General features: G+C 36.0%; 1 protein-coding gene across 1 annotated transcript in view; it reads right to left on the bottom strand.

Annotated features, from left to right (window-relative positions):
- LOC149089127 (zinc finger MIZ domain-containing protein 1-like) overlaps positions 1-12,719 on the bottom strand; it is a 205,807-nt gene that overhangs the window by 129,529 nt on the left and 63,559 nt on the right. Inside the window, exon 3 of the mRNA XM_089237282.1 lies at positions 7,443-7,556. Within this exon, the coding sequence (XP_089093408.1) occupies positions 7,443-7,556 (114 nt within the window). The remainder of the gene's footprint in view (positions 1-7,442; positions 7,557-12,719) is intronic.

The raw sequence follows: 12,719 nt of genomic DNA, 5'->3' as shown, positions 1-12,719 counted from the left end.
TGAATATGACAAATGATGCACTATGAATATTTATAGTCATAATTATCAAAACAATGCTTATAAGTTATAGAAAATACCTGCATTTAATTGTTCTAGTAAAGATAAGAGATTAAAATGAATATTTGAACTTTGTTGAATAACCAAGACAGTTATATAAAAATGTTGGTCCAACCAAAAATATAGGGATGTCCTGTAAAATATGGGTAATGAAGTCAAAATAGGGATCCGTCGGCATGTATCAGATATTTTACTGATCCTGGGGTATAAAAAGGTTGAGAAACACTGTTCTAAAACGTTCTGCTGCTAAAAATAGAGGGTCTATGGCAGACATCAAAATTTTTGGGGCGGGGGTTGGGGAGAGGTGCGTATACGACTAAAAGTATTTGGGAACCATCCTTTTGGATAAATCGAAATTGAAGGAAAAAAATTATGATTTTTGTATGAGTAAATTTTGTTTGGAAAAATTCTAAAAGAAGCGACTTTGTTTCATTTGACCAAAATGTTAAACAATAAATTTTCAAAAACAAATGTTTTGAATATTCTATTTTTCTCTACTTTCTCTTTGATAATTTAATGCTTGTTTCAACATTGTTCAGCTGGAGTGAATCGAGAATGTGTACTACTTGATACCAATTATGTTGTTCACCATAAGGATCAAGGTGTACTATTGAAAATCCGAAACTTTTTATTGTCATTAAGAATATGGAAAGTACAAATTTTGTAACACGTTAGTGGAAGTGTATTTCCTTGATAGCAGAAGAATGATATGCAAAATGTGGAAAACAGTTTTGTAACAGATGATCATGAATATTTTCTGTAAATCAGGCATTGAACGTGGTCAAGAAATTCTGCAGTGATGTTGATTCCAGAATAATAGCTAAGATTAATTATTATAATTATAAATTATTAAAATTTAGAAAACAGTTTCATATAACTGACAATAAAATTTTACAACATTCATCACATAGGATAATAATTGATAACTATTATGACAATTATTATCCTATGCGAATGTTGATGATTAAGTTGAATTTCAGGTCAGTTCCAGGATAGTTTGATAGTTTGGATAATTTGAACATTTTTTTTTTGACGAATTTGAACTTCGAATTGACCAATTTCAACTGCATAATTTAAATGAGCTCTTAGCTGCCGAGTTAATTTTTGCTCAAGGTTGCTTTGCTTAAGTTTTGCACATTTCCATTCAGTGTGTATATATACTCCCTACACAAAAAAAATGTTTGTTGCATCTGTAGGAAACTGGTCTAGCGCTTACCCAGATTGCAAGGAGATGGTGGGTCAAATTCCCTACAGAGGCAGTTGAATTTTCTTTCTAAAAAATTATCTTTGCATACACCCAGTGGCGGATTAAAGTCGGTTGAGGCCCCGGGCGCAAAAGAAAATATTGGGCCCCTTAAATTAGAAAAAAGTGGGAAGTTTGGCTCTTTTGGGGCCCTTTAGAAGGTGGGGCCCTGGGTGCGCCCACCGTTAAATCCGCCTCTGCATACAAGAGTTGTCTAAATCCTTGCATGAATAGCGGCGAATGCCATTATATATCTCCATACAATTTAAAACTTTTTTGTGATGAAGCTATGGAATCGATTGTGCCTGACAAGAGGGTTAACTTTAACCATAAAGCACAAGATCAATTGATTCATTCTAGTTAAAAAGAACAGTATTTTCTATCCGCTGGCAGCACTAATGTTTTTGAGAATAATTAATAACACTTACACACAGAAGTGGATTTTCAGTTTTTTAAAAAAAAAAACACAATTTCAAAAAATAAGCTATGAACATCATAGTATAACCTTCAAATATTAACTAATTGAATTGCCTTTCAACTTTTCAGAATTGGTTCCAAGCATTTTGTTTACATGACAGCTAAATTTTTTCTTCAGAAGGTGCATTGAACACTCCGATGTGGTGCCAGTATAACCAAAAAATACAGTAATTAGCATTTAAAAAACACATTTTACATGGGTAGGCCTATATAACATTTCAGTTATTTTTATATCATTTTTCAAAACGGTTAATATTTATTGCATATTTATCTGAAGTCCAAATGTCCCAAACCAACAGGAAAATAATTCATTCATTACAATCTGGTAGAACCTGAATAACAGAGATCAGCATCAAAATCCTATAAATATACTTTGACATTCAAATTTAGTAGGATCAATTATTGCACTGAAAGAAAACTCGAATAAAGCTCAGCATAGCACACAGACATTACAGTTAAACGACAACAGTTTCTGAAATTTCTGATAATTCACCATCTCAGTTCATATTGACAAAATTAAAAAAAGATGAAAAACAATTGAAATCTTGGCAACAATAACCCTTTTGAATTATCAAGCGATTTTCAAAAAATAGAATTTTGCATATTTGAACATGTTTTACTTGCAGCTGTTACAAATACCTTCAGTGTAAATACAGTGCACACCACATAATGTAATCAAATTTAATCACATCCGTCCTTAGAGTTTCTGATCGCAATAACCAATCAATATCTACAGTAAAACATTGATAAGTTTTCTCTCATGTTCTCCAAAACTTATGACGGGTTAAACAGAGCGACGACTTAAGCAAAATACCATTAGTTTCTATATATATTGTAAAAATTGTATAAAATTAAAGTAATATACTATTTATTGAAATATAAATTAAAATAATGCAATATTAGCAAAATAGATAGATTACAATAGAAAAACGTTTTTTTACCTTTTTAGAGCTTTTATATTATTCAATATATTAAATTATGTTAAAATACTCTGGTATGATTTAAACTAGCAATTTTTAATTCAGACAAATCAGTGCAACTGTTAGAATAGTTAGCTTTTCTCTACAACAGAACGAAATTGTGCATTAATTTTACATATAAAGTACATGACATTTAATTTTAGGGCTTTGAATTCTTTATCAGTAGGTCATGATAAAACTATAAGGTAATATAACATAAATCCCACTTTTGACTTGAGGGGACTGACCCTGGGCAGGGAAAATCAGACATAAAAGAAGGCCTCAACCCAAAAAAAAAAAGTCTCATTTTTCAACAAAGGTATTTTGCTAAAATTTAAATCCCAAAATTAGTGGGGGCTCATGAAAAAATCAGTTTCCCTTCAAACAGTCCCTAACCTTTCAATAATGTTTGTTGTATAGTCAGCAAATGAGCTTCCTCAGTGTAACTATTGGCTGTTGTGGTGGTTGAGTGGTCATAGCAATGGACTCGCATCACGAGGTCCCGGGTTTAAAACCCCACCGTCAACATAGTGCTGGTCAGCTGAAGTTGGTTTTCTGTGGTTCCGAACTTCGAGGTGCAAATGCGGATCGATCTTCCCTTTAAAAAGTCTCACACAGAGAGCAACATACCTAAAAACGGTACAATTGTAATTCAAACATTACACTTCACTTCTGAAATATAGATAGCAGCACTGAAAAATCAGACAACACTAGATATGCACTCAGACTATTAGGTACACACACTTACACTTCCGACAAACTCAGTAGATAGTGATAGACTTGAGTTGTGCTCAGTTTAAAAGAAAGAAAAGAAAAGTGTAACTATATATCGTTACTTGAGCGTAAAACCCATTTATCATAATAAAATTCAAAATGATTTTGCCCTCCCTCCCAGAATTTTCTGTAATGTGTCACCACTGATATAATAATTACATAATTATAATTGCCATATATTACTAGGTCTATTATATTTATGAAGGCCACAGTATAAATAACTTGCTTTCCTCATGCTTCAGTATCATAAACCCAAAAAATCCTGAAAAAACCCAGGATTTTGCCAATCCTGGTGTGAAGAAACCAAAAATGATAAGAATCATCTTGAGCCCTCGGGAGTTGGAGCACTGTCAACCTCATCCTTGTCAGGGCCTATGGGCAAAATTGTGAGAAATGAATATGCTTTTCATCATGCGACTTTGTTCCAGAAAAAGCAAAGCAGCATTACGATCCATAGAAACTGTAGAGCCTCAATATATATTCTTATATGTATTATTATTATTACTTTACTTTGTACATTGGCTCTCTCTTAACAAGCACGCTCTGGTCACGTGAAAGAATCTCAGTACATTCTGTACTGAAACATGAGATGATCACGTGACCGGATACCTCTTCGGAGGGTCCGAAGGGTCATGTGTGTGAGAACATCAGTTCAGCTCCAGCTCTCACACGAGATGCCCCAACGTCGTCTTTATCTCTCTTAATATATGTACCATGTAAATAATATCTTCTATATAGCATCATAATTAAAGATAATGTATCTACAACTACGTCTCATTCATACGGAGTCAATTGCGCTACAGTCATCACTTAGCATTAGAAATTTAGCAAAACATTAAATAAATTAAATAACATACGATTAGAGGTGCAGACATGAAGAAAACACCAAGGGAGCTGGAAGTTGTCAGTTGTCCTGTATGTACAGGACTCAAGCCCTTATGCAGAAGGGGGAGTGGTGCATTGTATATTCATTAATTTTTGGGAGCTCAGCCACCTCATAAAATTTATAGGGAGGGGGACCTCAAACAGCCTCAGCCCTCAGGTTCTGGCACCTTTGTGTATGATGATGAGCCTCTTTAAAAGTGTACCTTTGAATGGTACGAAAAAGGTACTGGAAAAATGCAAACACATCCCTGATAGAAAACATCTGTTTTTTAAATATTATAATATTCACATAAGAAGACTGTCCATTTCAGCATGTTTTGCAATCATATTAGTGCAAAATAACCGCTACCGTTGTTCTAGGTAGAACTTTGTTTCACCACTCAATTAAAAGAGATAAAACACTTATATTTTATATTTTAAGAATTCAAAAGCCTAAGATGGGAAAAGACATGAAATTTCAACAACCTGAGATAAACCATTTGGGCGTAATCAATCGCATGTCAAAGTAGCTTTGTTGTCAAAATAACCACTTCCATTGTTCTATGATTTTGTCAATGAGACCAATAGTTCAAATCCTTAAACGTGTTAACTTCTCTTGGCTTGATGTGTAAATCTATCGCTGTTTACACTTTTAACAGCATACTGAGTACACATTCCCCCAGACTTATCTCTTTAATTCTTTTGTAATCATCTAAATCTCTGGTCCTGATTGCCTCATACTTATGCAACTGTCCTTTCACTTCAAAGAATATGACATAATTTTCCCATGACATTCTTCCGGGACTTCATACGATTTGAATATAGTTTCTGCTTGATGAGAAAGAAAAAAAATCCAAGTCTCAATGATATCCATCAAATCTGGCGCATGACACCTTTCATTAAATTCAAATACCCAATGAAACCATTATCTCCATGTGTTGCATGACTTTCATTTTATGTTGTACTCTTTCTATCCCTAATGTGCAGTTCCTCACTTCTCGCTCTGTCTTTTTATCAATAATACTATTAAGTGATTTATATTACAAATTTTGGTTCATAATGAGGGCTCTTCATGATTAGTTCTTACATATACATATAAATCTACCACCTTCGCGTCTTTGGGGAGCAGGGGTGAAACTAGGTGCTTGGTCAGCCAAGGCAAACATGCTTTTTGGATCCCCCTTGTAATGTTGAAACAGAGGTTACAGTGTGAAATTTGCTCGCCGTCTGGTCCAGTGCCCGGGACAATAAACCTGCTCCCCTGGTTGCTGCCCTGTTGAGGATTTCCACCCATAACTCATCTGCTAAAATCAGCAGCTCCTCTTTTTGTCCTTTGGCAAAGACTGCCATTTTTAACAATTTTTCTTTTTTTAATCAGCACCAGACACAATGAATCACAGTATGAAAATGGTTTGATTTCACCTATCAAAAAACAAAAACATGTGGTCATTCCCCTCTTCACTATAGGCAAAAGTTCAGACTCACCAGTTTCTGCAATGGTCGAACATTCACAAAACTGTTCCGATGCCCTGAAACACTGGTAATCATCCAGTCTGTAATCAGTTACACTAAATGATTAGTCCTAATCATTCTCTGCTGTCAAAAGCTCCGCAATAATTAATTCCTGCAATCACCTTCGAACAAAATAGTTAGTTTCTATTTCCTTTGGTCCAGTATACTTCTAATGATTACAGTTATGACATCAATATGTAGAGTTCGTTTTTGATGATCAATTCACTTCAAGCCAACACTGTCACTATTAAGTAATAGATAGTTCGATTAACTATTTGACAATGAACATAAACATTTCTCTCACTTACAACAAGCTTTTTTTGTCACCGCCTGATGTGCAATTATCTACATAAGGACAATGGTACCATTATGGACTGATTAACTGTGGACAATATTACGATCACAATTTTGATTCCAGATTCCTTATAGTACACAGGCTGTCCCAAATTGTTTACACAGCGTATATTTCTGCAACAGTTGACTTTAGTAATGCGTACACTTTCAATTACAAAAGGTTTTCAAATGACATTCGGTTGCTTAAAATCTGAAAATTTATTTTAGGGGTTGTACACATAAGAAAATGAAAAATTAACTTTTTATACAGTCCCTGTGTGCTCAAAAACTCAATTAGAAAGTTGTTGCCCTGTCTCTTCTGATGCCAACAAAAAAAAAAAATCCACATTTCTAAGTTCAATATTCACTGAGATATTTGAATTCAAAAAGTTGGAAAAGAACAGCATGAATAATGGAAAGAAGCATTGTCCATAAGATTTTGCTGTTCTTTCCCCAACTTTCCTCCGATATTTGAATTCTAATATCTCTGTGAATATTACACATGGATTTTTTTTATTTTTTTTTTGCATCAGGAGAGGCGGGGCAACAACTTTCTAATTGGATTTTTTAAGCACCCAGGGACTGCATAAAAAGTTAATTCCTTCATTTTCTTATGTGTATGATCCTTAAAATAAATTTTCAGATTTCAAGTAACCAAACGTCATTTGAAAACTTTTTGTAATTGAAAGTATGTTTGCAAAGTCAACGGTTACAAAGACAACTGCTATGCAAACAATTTGGGACAACCTGTATATGCATATATAAAATATTGTTTGTTATTTTCACATAAATTAATAAATTTCCGGATGCACCCATCCTCCGGGAATGGTTGGATATCATTCTGAGATGGGAAGCAGGGTGTGTCTGGTCCTTCACTATTCAACGTCACCTCCTGAGTCCACAGGATTACCATGATTACCACTCTAACTAAAAAAAGCCATGAGGCTTCTTTTCGCTTCTGTCAAGAGCATTTTTCCTCCTCCGACACACATACATCCCTGATTGCCTCTCACCTAATGGCAGAAACCTGACAATTATGTAATGACCCTATAAACAGGTATCATAACCAGAAAATCTCAAAATTGCACAAGCACAGATCGACAAGTTCAATCATACATTTCAAATAGAGCAAATGAATAGAGGTTATTGCCATTCTTAATTTAAAAATACTAGTTATCAAAGAATGCACTCTATAGAACATAAATGCACGATCAGAAACATACCGTCAAGCAGCCTATGAGATTCTGTTCAAACACCTTCTGGAATGCTCTTGAGTCTCCACACCACTCTAAGAGTTCTCTTGCAGCACCTTGAAAGCCATCTGTAGTGGTCAGAGCCTAAAGAAATCAAAGAGTCAAATCAATTGAAAGAGGGGAAAGTAAAAAATATACAAGTTAGAAATGGCGTTTCAGCTGAATAAAGAAACAGTAACATGAAGAACATTTACCCTGAAACAAAGAAATATACATGAGCGCAAAGACAAAAGTGAAAAACTTGCTGCTACTACAAAACCACTCATGATTTAAACATTCCTCTGAGGAATTTTCAATGCATTTGTGAATGCTGGAAAGTAAAAATGTGTACGAGTGTGCGTCCCCATATGTTTATGACGTCACTATTATGTGTAAATGGCAAGTGTTCCAAGTGCTGCTATCTACCTTCCAAATTGGAGGTAAAAGGAACATGTACCTGAATATTTCTATTCTGTAAGTATTGTGTAGAGTGCAGTTCTATGTGGAGAGGCTCTTTTAAATGGAAGATTGGCTCACATTCATGCCTTGAAGTTCGAAAACCACATTAAGACAATGACCACTGTACCACCAGCAGGGATCAGATGAAAAACTAAAAACGGCCCGGCTTAGTCGGATAATTGGTATTCTGATTACATGAATAAACCACCTGTGACCAAAATTTCTAATACAGAGGTAATGTAAAAAATAGCTCCCTGCTTATTAGAATAATTACATTGAATAATGGAATACAGTCAATGGTAACTTCTATGTTATATGTCCTGTCCTAAATAGCAGAATGAAAGTGAAAAGTAAAGACTTGGGCTTATGCGATCAATTGTAAAATTCTCAATGCATTAAAAAATATAAAAATGAAACCTGAAATAGCAAAAGCGTATGAAATTTTTCAAACTTGAGTGTCGAAAATTGAGAAAATTTCTAACAAATTAAAGAAGCGTGTAGAAAGAAATGGAAGCTTGGACAGACAATATAAAAGAAAACACAATTTGAACAAAGTCTACCAAGCTCAACTGAAATGATTTAATGTTCAAAAGATATCAAGAAATTATGTCATTATCGTGTAGAAAGTAACAGAAATTTCAGAAGATTTTACAAACAATGTAATTTTTTCTAGTTTGAAAGAATCTTTGTATGGTTGGCAGAAAATTAGATAAAATTTGATATTCCATAGAGAATTAGATTTGGTAGACTATAATGATGAATAACTTCACAAAATTTTATATCTAATTGTCAGTGAAGGAAATATAATATAATGCAGAAGAAATTTTCAATTCCTTTTTGAAAAATGCGTCTGTTGTTGGAAAAGCAAGGATTCAGAGGTAAACAAAAATTCTGTGGTGTTGCTTTTACGAAATATCTGAACAAAAAACTTCAGTATATTCTTGCTAGCAAAAGAAAAATGGCTACGAATTTGAAAATTTTGAAAATTTATTCCATTTCATACATCTATTCTAGGACTCTTTAATTAATGATTAACCTCTTCCGCACCAGGGACTTACATGCTTATGTCTTCGCGTTTGTGGGTGTTGATACCATGGACGCACATGCAAACATAAGAAGAAAATTGAAATAAAGCAAGTCAGCATTGTTGTGGTAGTATAACATTGATGTTATACCTGTCATCTGGTCATGTGGGATAAGGTTTTTCACATTGTAACTAGATTTTTGTCATTAGATATTTCACAGCAAAGCAGAAATATGGGACGACAAAAAATAAATATATACAAATTTTCTAATGATCTGATTGGTGAAAATTTGGTTTTTCAAAATGCTCCCATGATGCTATAGAGTGAGTGTCACCCGGGTGTCACCATCATAACAGCTGCTATAAGAGAATATTTTTTTTCCACTTTTAGAAATTTATTTGGAAAGTTATCAAAAGTGTTAATTAATTATTTGGAAATGTGACCAATAATTTGAAAATAAGCACAATCTTCATCACAAGCATATTTTATTTTCCCTGTACTCAGTTTTAGCTAGGGATTCTTTCTGGTTAGATAAGTGGTTCCCGACATTTTCTACACCATGCCCCACCAAAGAATGGCCACACCACCTGGGATGACCACAGCAACAAGAAGGGCTCACCAGAGCTAACAAGCCTAGAAGTATAAACGTGGACCAGGCCTGGCCATGGCAGAGGGCCCACGAGACCCACCAAGCCGAGAGGGGAGATGTGGCCCAGCCACTGGGCTGGCCACAGCAACATGAAGGGGTCATCCGAACCACCAAGCCAAGAAGAGTAGACGCGGACCTAGCCTGGTCACGGTAAGGGGACGTTCAAGTATTACGTAAGCAAATTTTTAGCCATTTTCGACCCCCCTCCCCCCCTTGTCAGCAAAATTTCGTCATCAGCTCTGCCTCTCTGAATCCTAACTCATATTTTCATAAAGGGTGGTTGCTGACGTAAGCATTATCCAAACACCCCTCCCCCCCCCTTGTCATCAAAAGTCAGCAAATCGGAAACCCCCTTTCCCCCCATCGATGATGACGTAATACTTTAACGGCCCCTAAACAACAAAGGGCTCACTAGAGCTACAAAGCTATAAACTTCTGAATTTTTGCTATTTGCAACTTTTTTTTATGTGTTTTATTGTATTGCATACAGACTTGACAACATTGGCTTAAAGCTTGTCAGTAGTGATGGAAGTTCAGCTTTGCCATGGGGGGGGGGGGTAGTAGCTCCAAGGACAACATAATCATAGTACAATTAAAAAGATCAATCAAAAACTTAAATTTTTAAATGAAAGTTCATTAAATACAGCACCTCATTGGCACTAGAACCTAGAGGGCTCGGGCCGTATGACCCCCTCCCTTCCGAAGCAACTTGCCGAGGTCGCAGCGTCCCTTAACAATTCATGAATATTAAATGCAATCCTAACCTGTATACGCCCTTGTGGGCCGTACATACAGACATCTGGCAACCCTAGCTCCAGCCACCCACACCATCCCCGTTTTCTTCGTATCAGGGCACCTACGACGAAACATTCTTTCCAACACAAGTTCCGCAAACTCGACCATGCACTATGTAAATACAGACTGAACCACTCAAAAACCTGTTTTTAGCCCACAGCGTGCGTCGGTTTTGATGGAAAACAGGTTTCTGCGCGGTTGGGCATCGAGTAGAGCGGCGGGTTTAGACGCGGCTTTACAGATTGCCTACCATGCACAGACAAAACAGATCGGCTCTGAGTTTGTCTTCTCTCGAACTCTCCCGCATACATATACAAATTCATCTAAAGATCGAGAAACAATTGAAAAATAATAATAAAAAAAATAAGTAAAACAACGCAAGAAAGTCAAGACTCGATTTCCGTAGTACTGACAGTGTCTCCCGTAGCTCCGTAGTTTATTGTGGCCGTCCGTAGTAACTACGGACATTCCGTAGCAGTTGGCATCTCTGTGCAAGTAATATTGTTTATACTGTATATTCATGATAAAGCACCCGACTCCGCCCAGCCCCTCATCCGGGGCAATGGCTAAAATTGACAATTGTCGACAGAGCCTAGGCATGAAATGAAATATATAAAAAACTATTATTCTCTGCTTTGCATCCTTACTCAGTCAAAAGCAGTGATTCTTGTGTGTGTGTGTGTGGTGGCCTACATTTTTCTTCTTTTCTTCATCTTACTGGCACAAATTGGCCATGAAACAAAAAACGTTAAGAACCCCTGATCAAACTCCTTCCGTACGCCGGTATTGCACTATAAAAGTTTGATAAAAGATCTTTTTACAAAACTTATCAAAACAACCATTAAGCTTATTGTTTACATTTGCTCGAATGTAACGGATATTTTTATTGGTTGCAATTTATGCAAATTTATGAAAATTCTATAGTGTAATCCTGTCCTCAGAGAAAGAAAGAAATATCAAGAAATTGTATGAATTTGAACTGACATAAAAAAATGGCGGGAATGTTAATAGAAAAACTCATTCACAAATTGTCAATTCCTTCTTGAAGAAGGAAAGTTTAGTAAGATAGAAGAGGAAAGGTCTAGAAATGTGTGGCCTGTTCTCTGTGGGCCCACCTTGACTGTTTTGGGGCAGAATACAAAGATGGCATTTGTGACTCTTGTGAATAGGTGATGACACCACCGCATCATTAACTACAAAAACGGACGCTGAAATTTTTATTTTTCATTGTCATAGACTCATTAAATATTGTTTTTGATCAATTCAAATTAGTTTTCTTCATTTTGAACCCTCCCTAATTCCAAATTATCCGACACAATTTTTTTTTTTTAATTTCTTTTTTCTTAGTTATATTTATTACAATACACTCAGTGTCATACAAAAAAAAAATTTTAAGAGTAATTTCATTCCCTCCAAAAATTTTAGGGGATACTTTTTTATGTAAAACAGAGTAACGCTATAGGGGCCACATTTTTGACCCCCCCCCCCCCCCAGTCAGCAAAATTCCGTCAGCACTGCCTGCTACCTCCTAACGCATATCAGTGGGATCAGAAACGTACGTGGGAGAGGGGCATGGAAGGCTCGTGCACCTCTCCCCCCCCCCCAGACGAAAAAAAAAATTTTTTAATGCAAAATAATATTTTTAAACAATTGAAATTTCGAAAGAAAATACCTTTATATGTTATTATAATCAATTTCTGTTAATTTCAATGTTATTTGAAGGGTGAGAACTCAAAAATTTCTCTAAGAAATTCATTGCGACCCACCCTCTAAGCCACATATGGTAAACCCTTCACCCGCAGACCAAATGTGGCCCTGAAGGTTATCTGATGTGGCTTGCTCCCTCAAACCTAATTTTGTAAAAATTAACTAAGCGATACCTTTACAAATCACTTAAATTACCCGTGGCACAATTCCAGAGGATTTAAGTGGCCCGTGGCACATTTTCAGATCACTAAAGTAGGTCTCAAAGATCACTTTTACATTTAAAGATCACTTAAGTAACCCGCGACATGTTCCTGAACACTTAAACGCTCCGTGACACATTTAAAAGCCCCTTGAGTGACATGTGGGACAGTTTTAAAGCAAGTTACCCGCGGAACATTCCCAGATTACTTAAGTGATCCGTGGAATAATTACGGATCACTTGAGTGAGGCGTGGCACAGTTCCAGAGCACTTAAGCGGCCCGGACACATTTACAGAGCACTTGAAGGACCCATGAAAGATGGAGAGATCACTAAAGTGGCTCTGCAGTGGACTTATCAGTAGGGAGAATGATAGTTCGGGTCGCAATAACTATCGAAAGGTTTTTTTTTCCGTTTTTGGCGCATCGAATAAGA

Source organism: Pholcus phalangioides, unplaced genomic scaffold (assembly GCF_987345545.1).
Source record: "Pholcus phalangioides strain wild (caught in Gottingen) unplaced genomic scaffold, Ppha-v1.0 ptg000002l_1, whole genome shotgun sequence".
Lineage (NCBI taxonomy): Eukaryota > Metazoa > Arthropoda > Arachnida > Araneae > Pholcidae > Pholcus > Pholcus phalangioides.
This window is presented reverse-complemented; position numbering and strand designations above follow the sequence as displayed.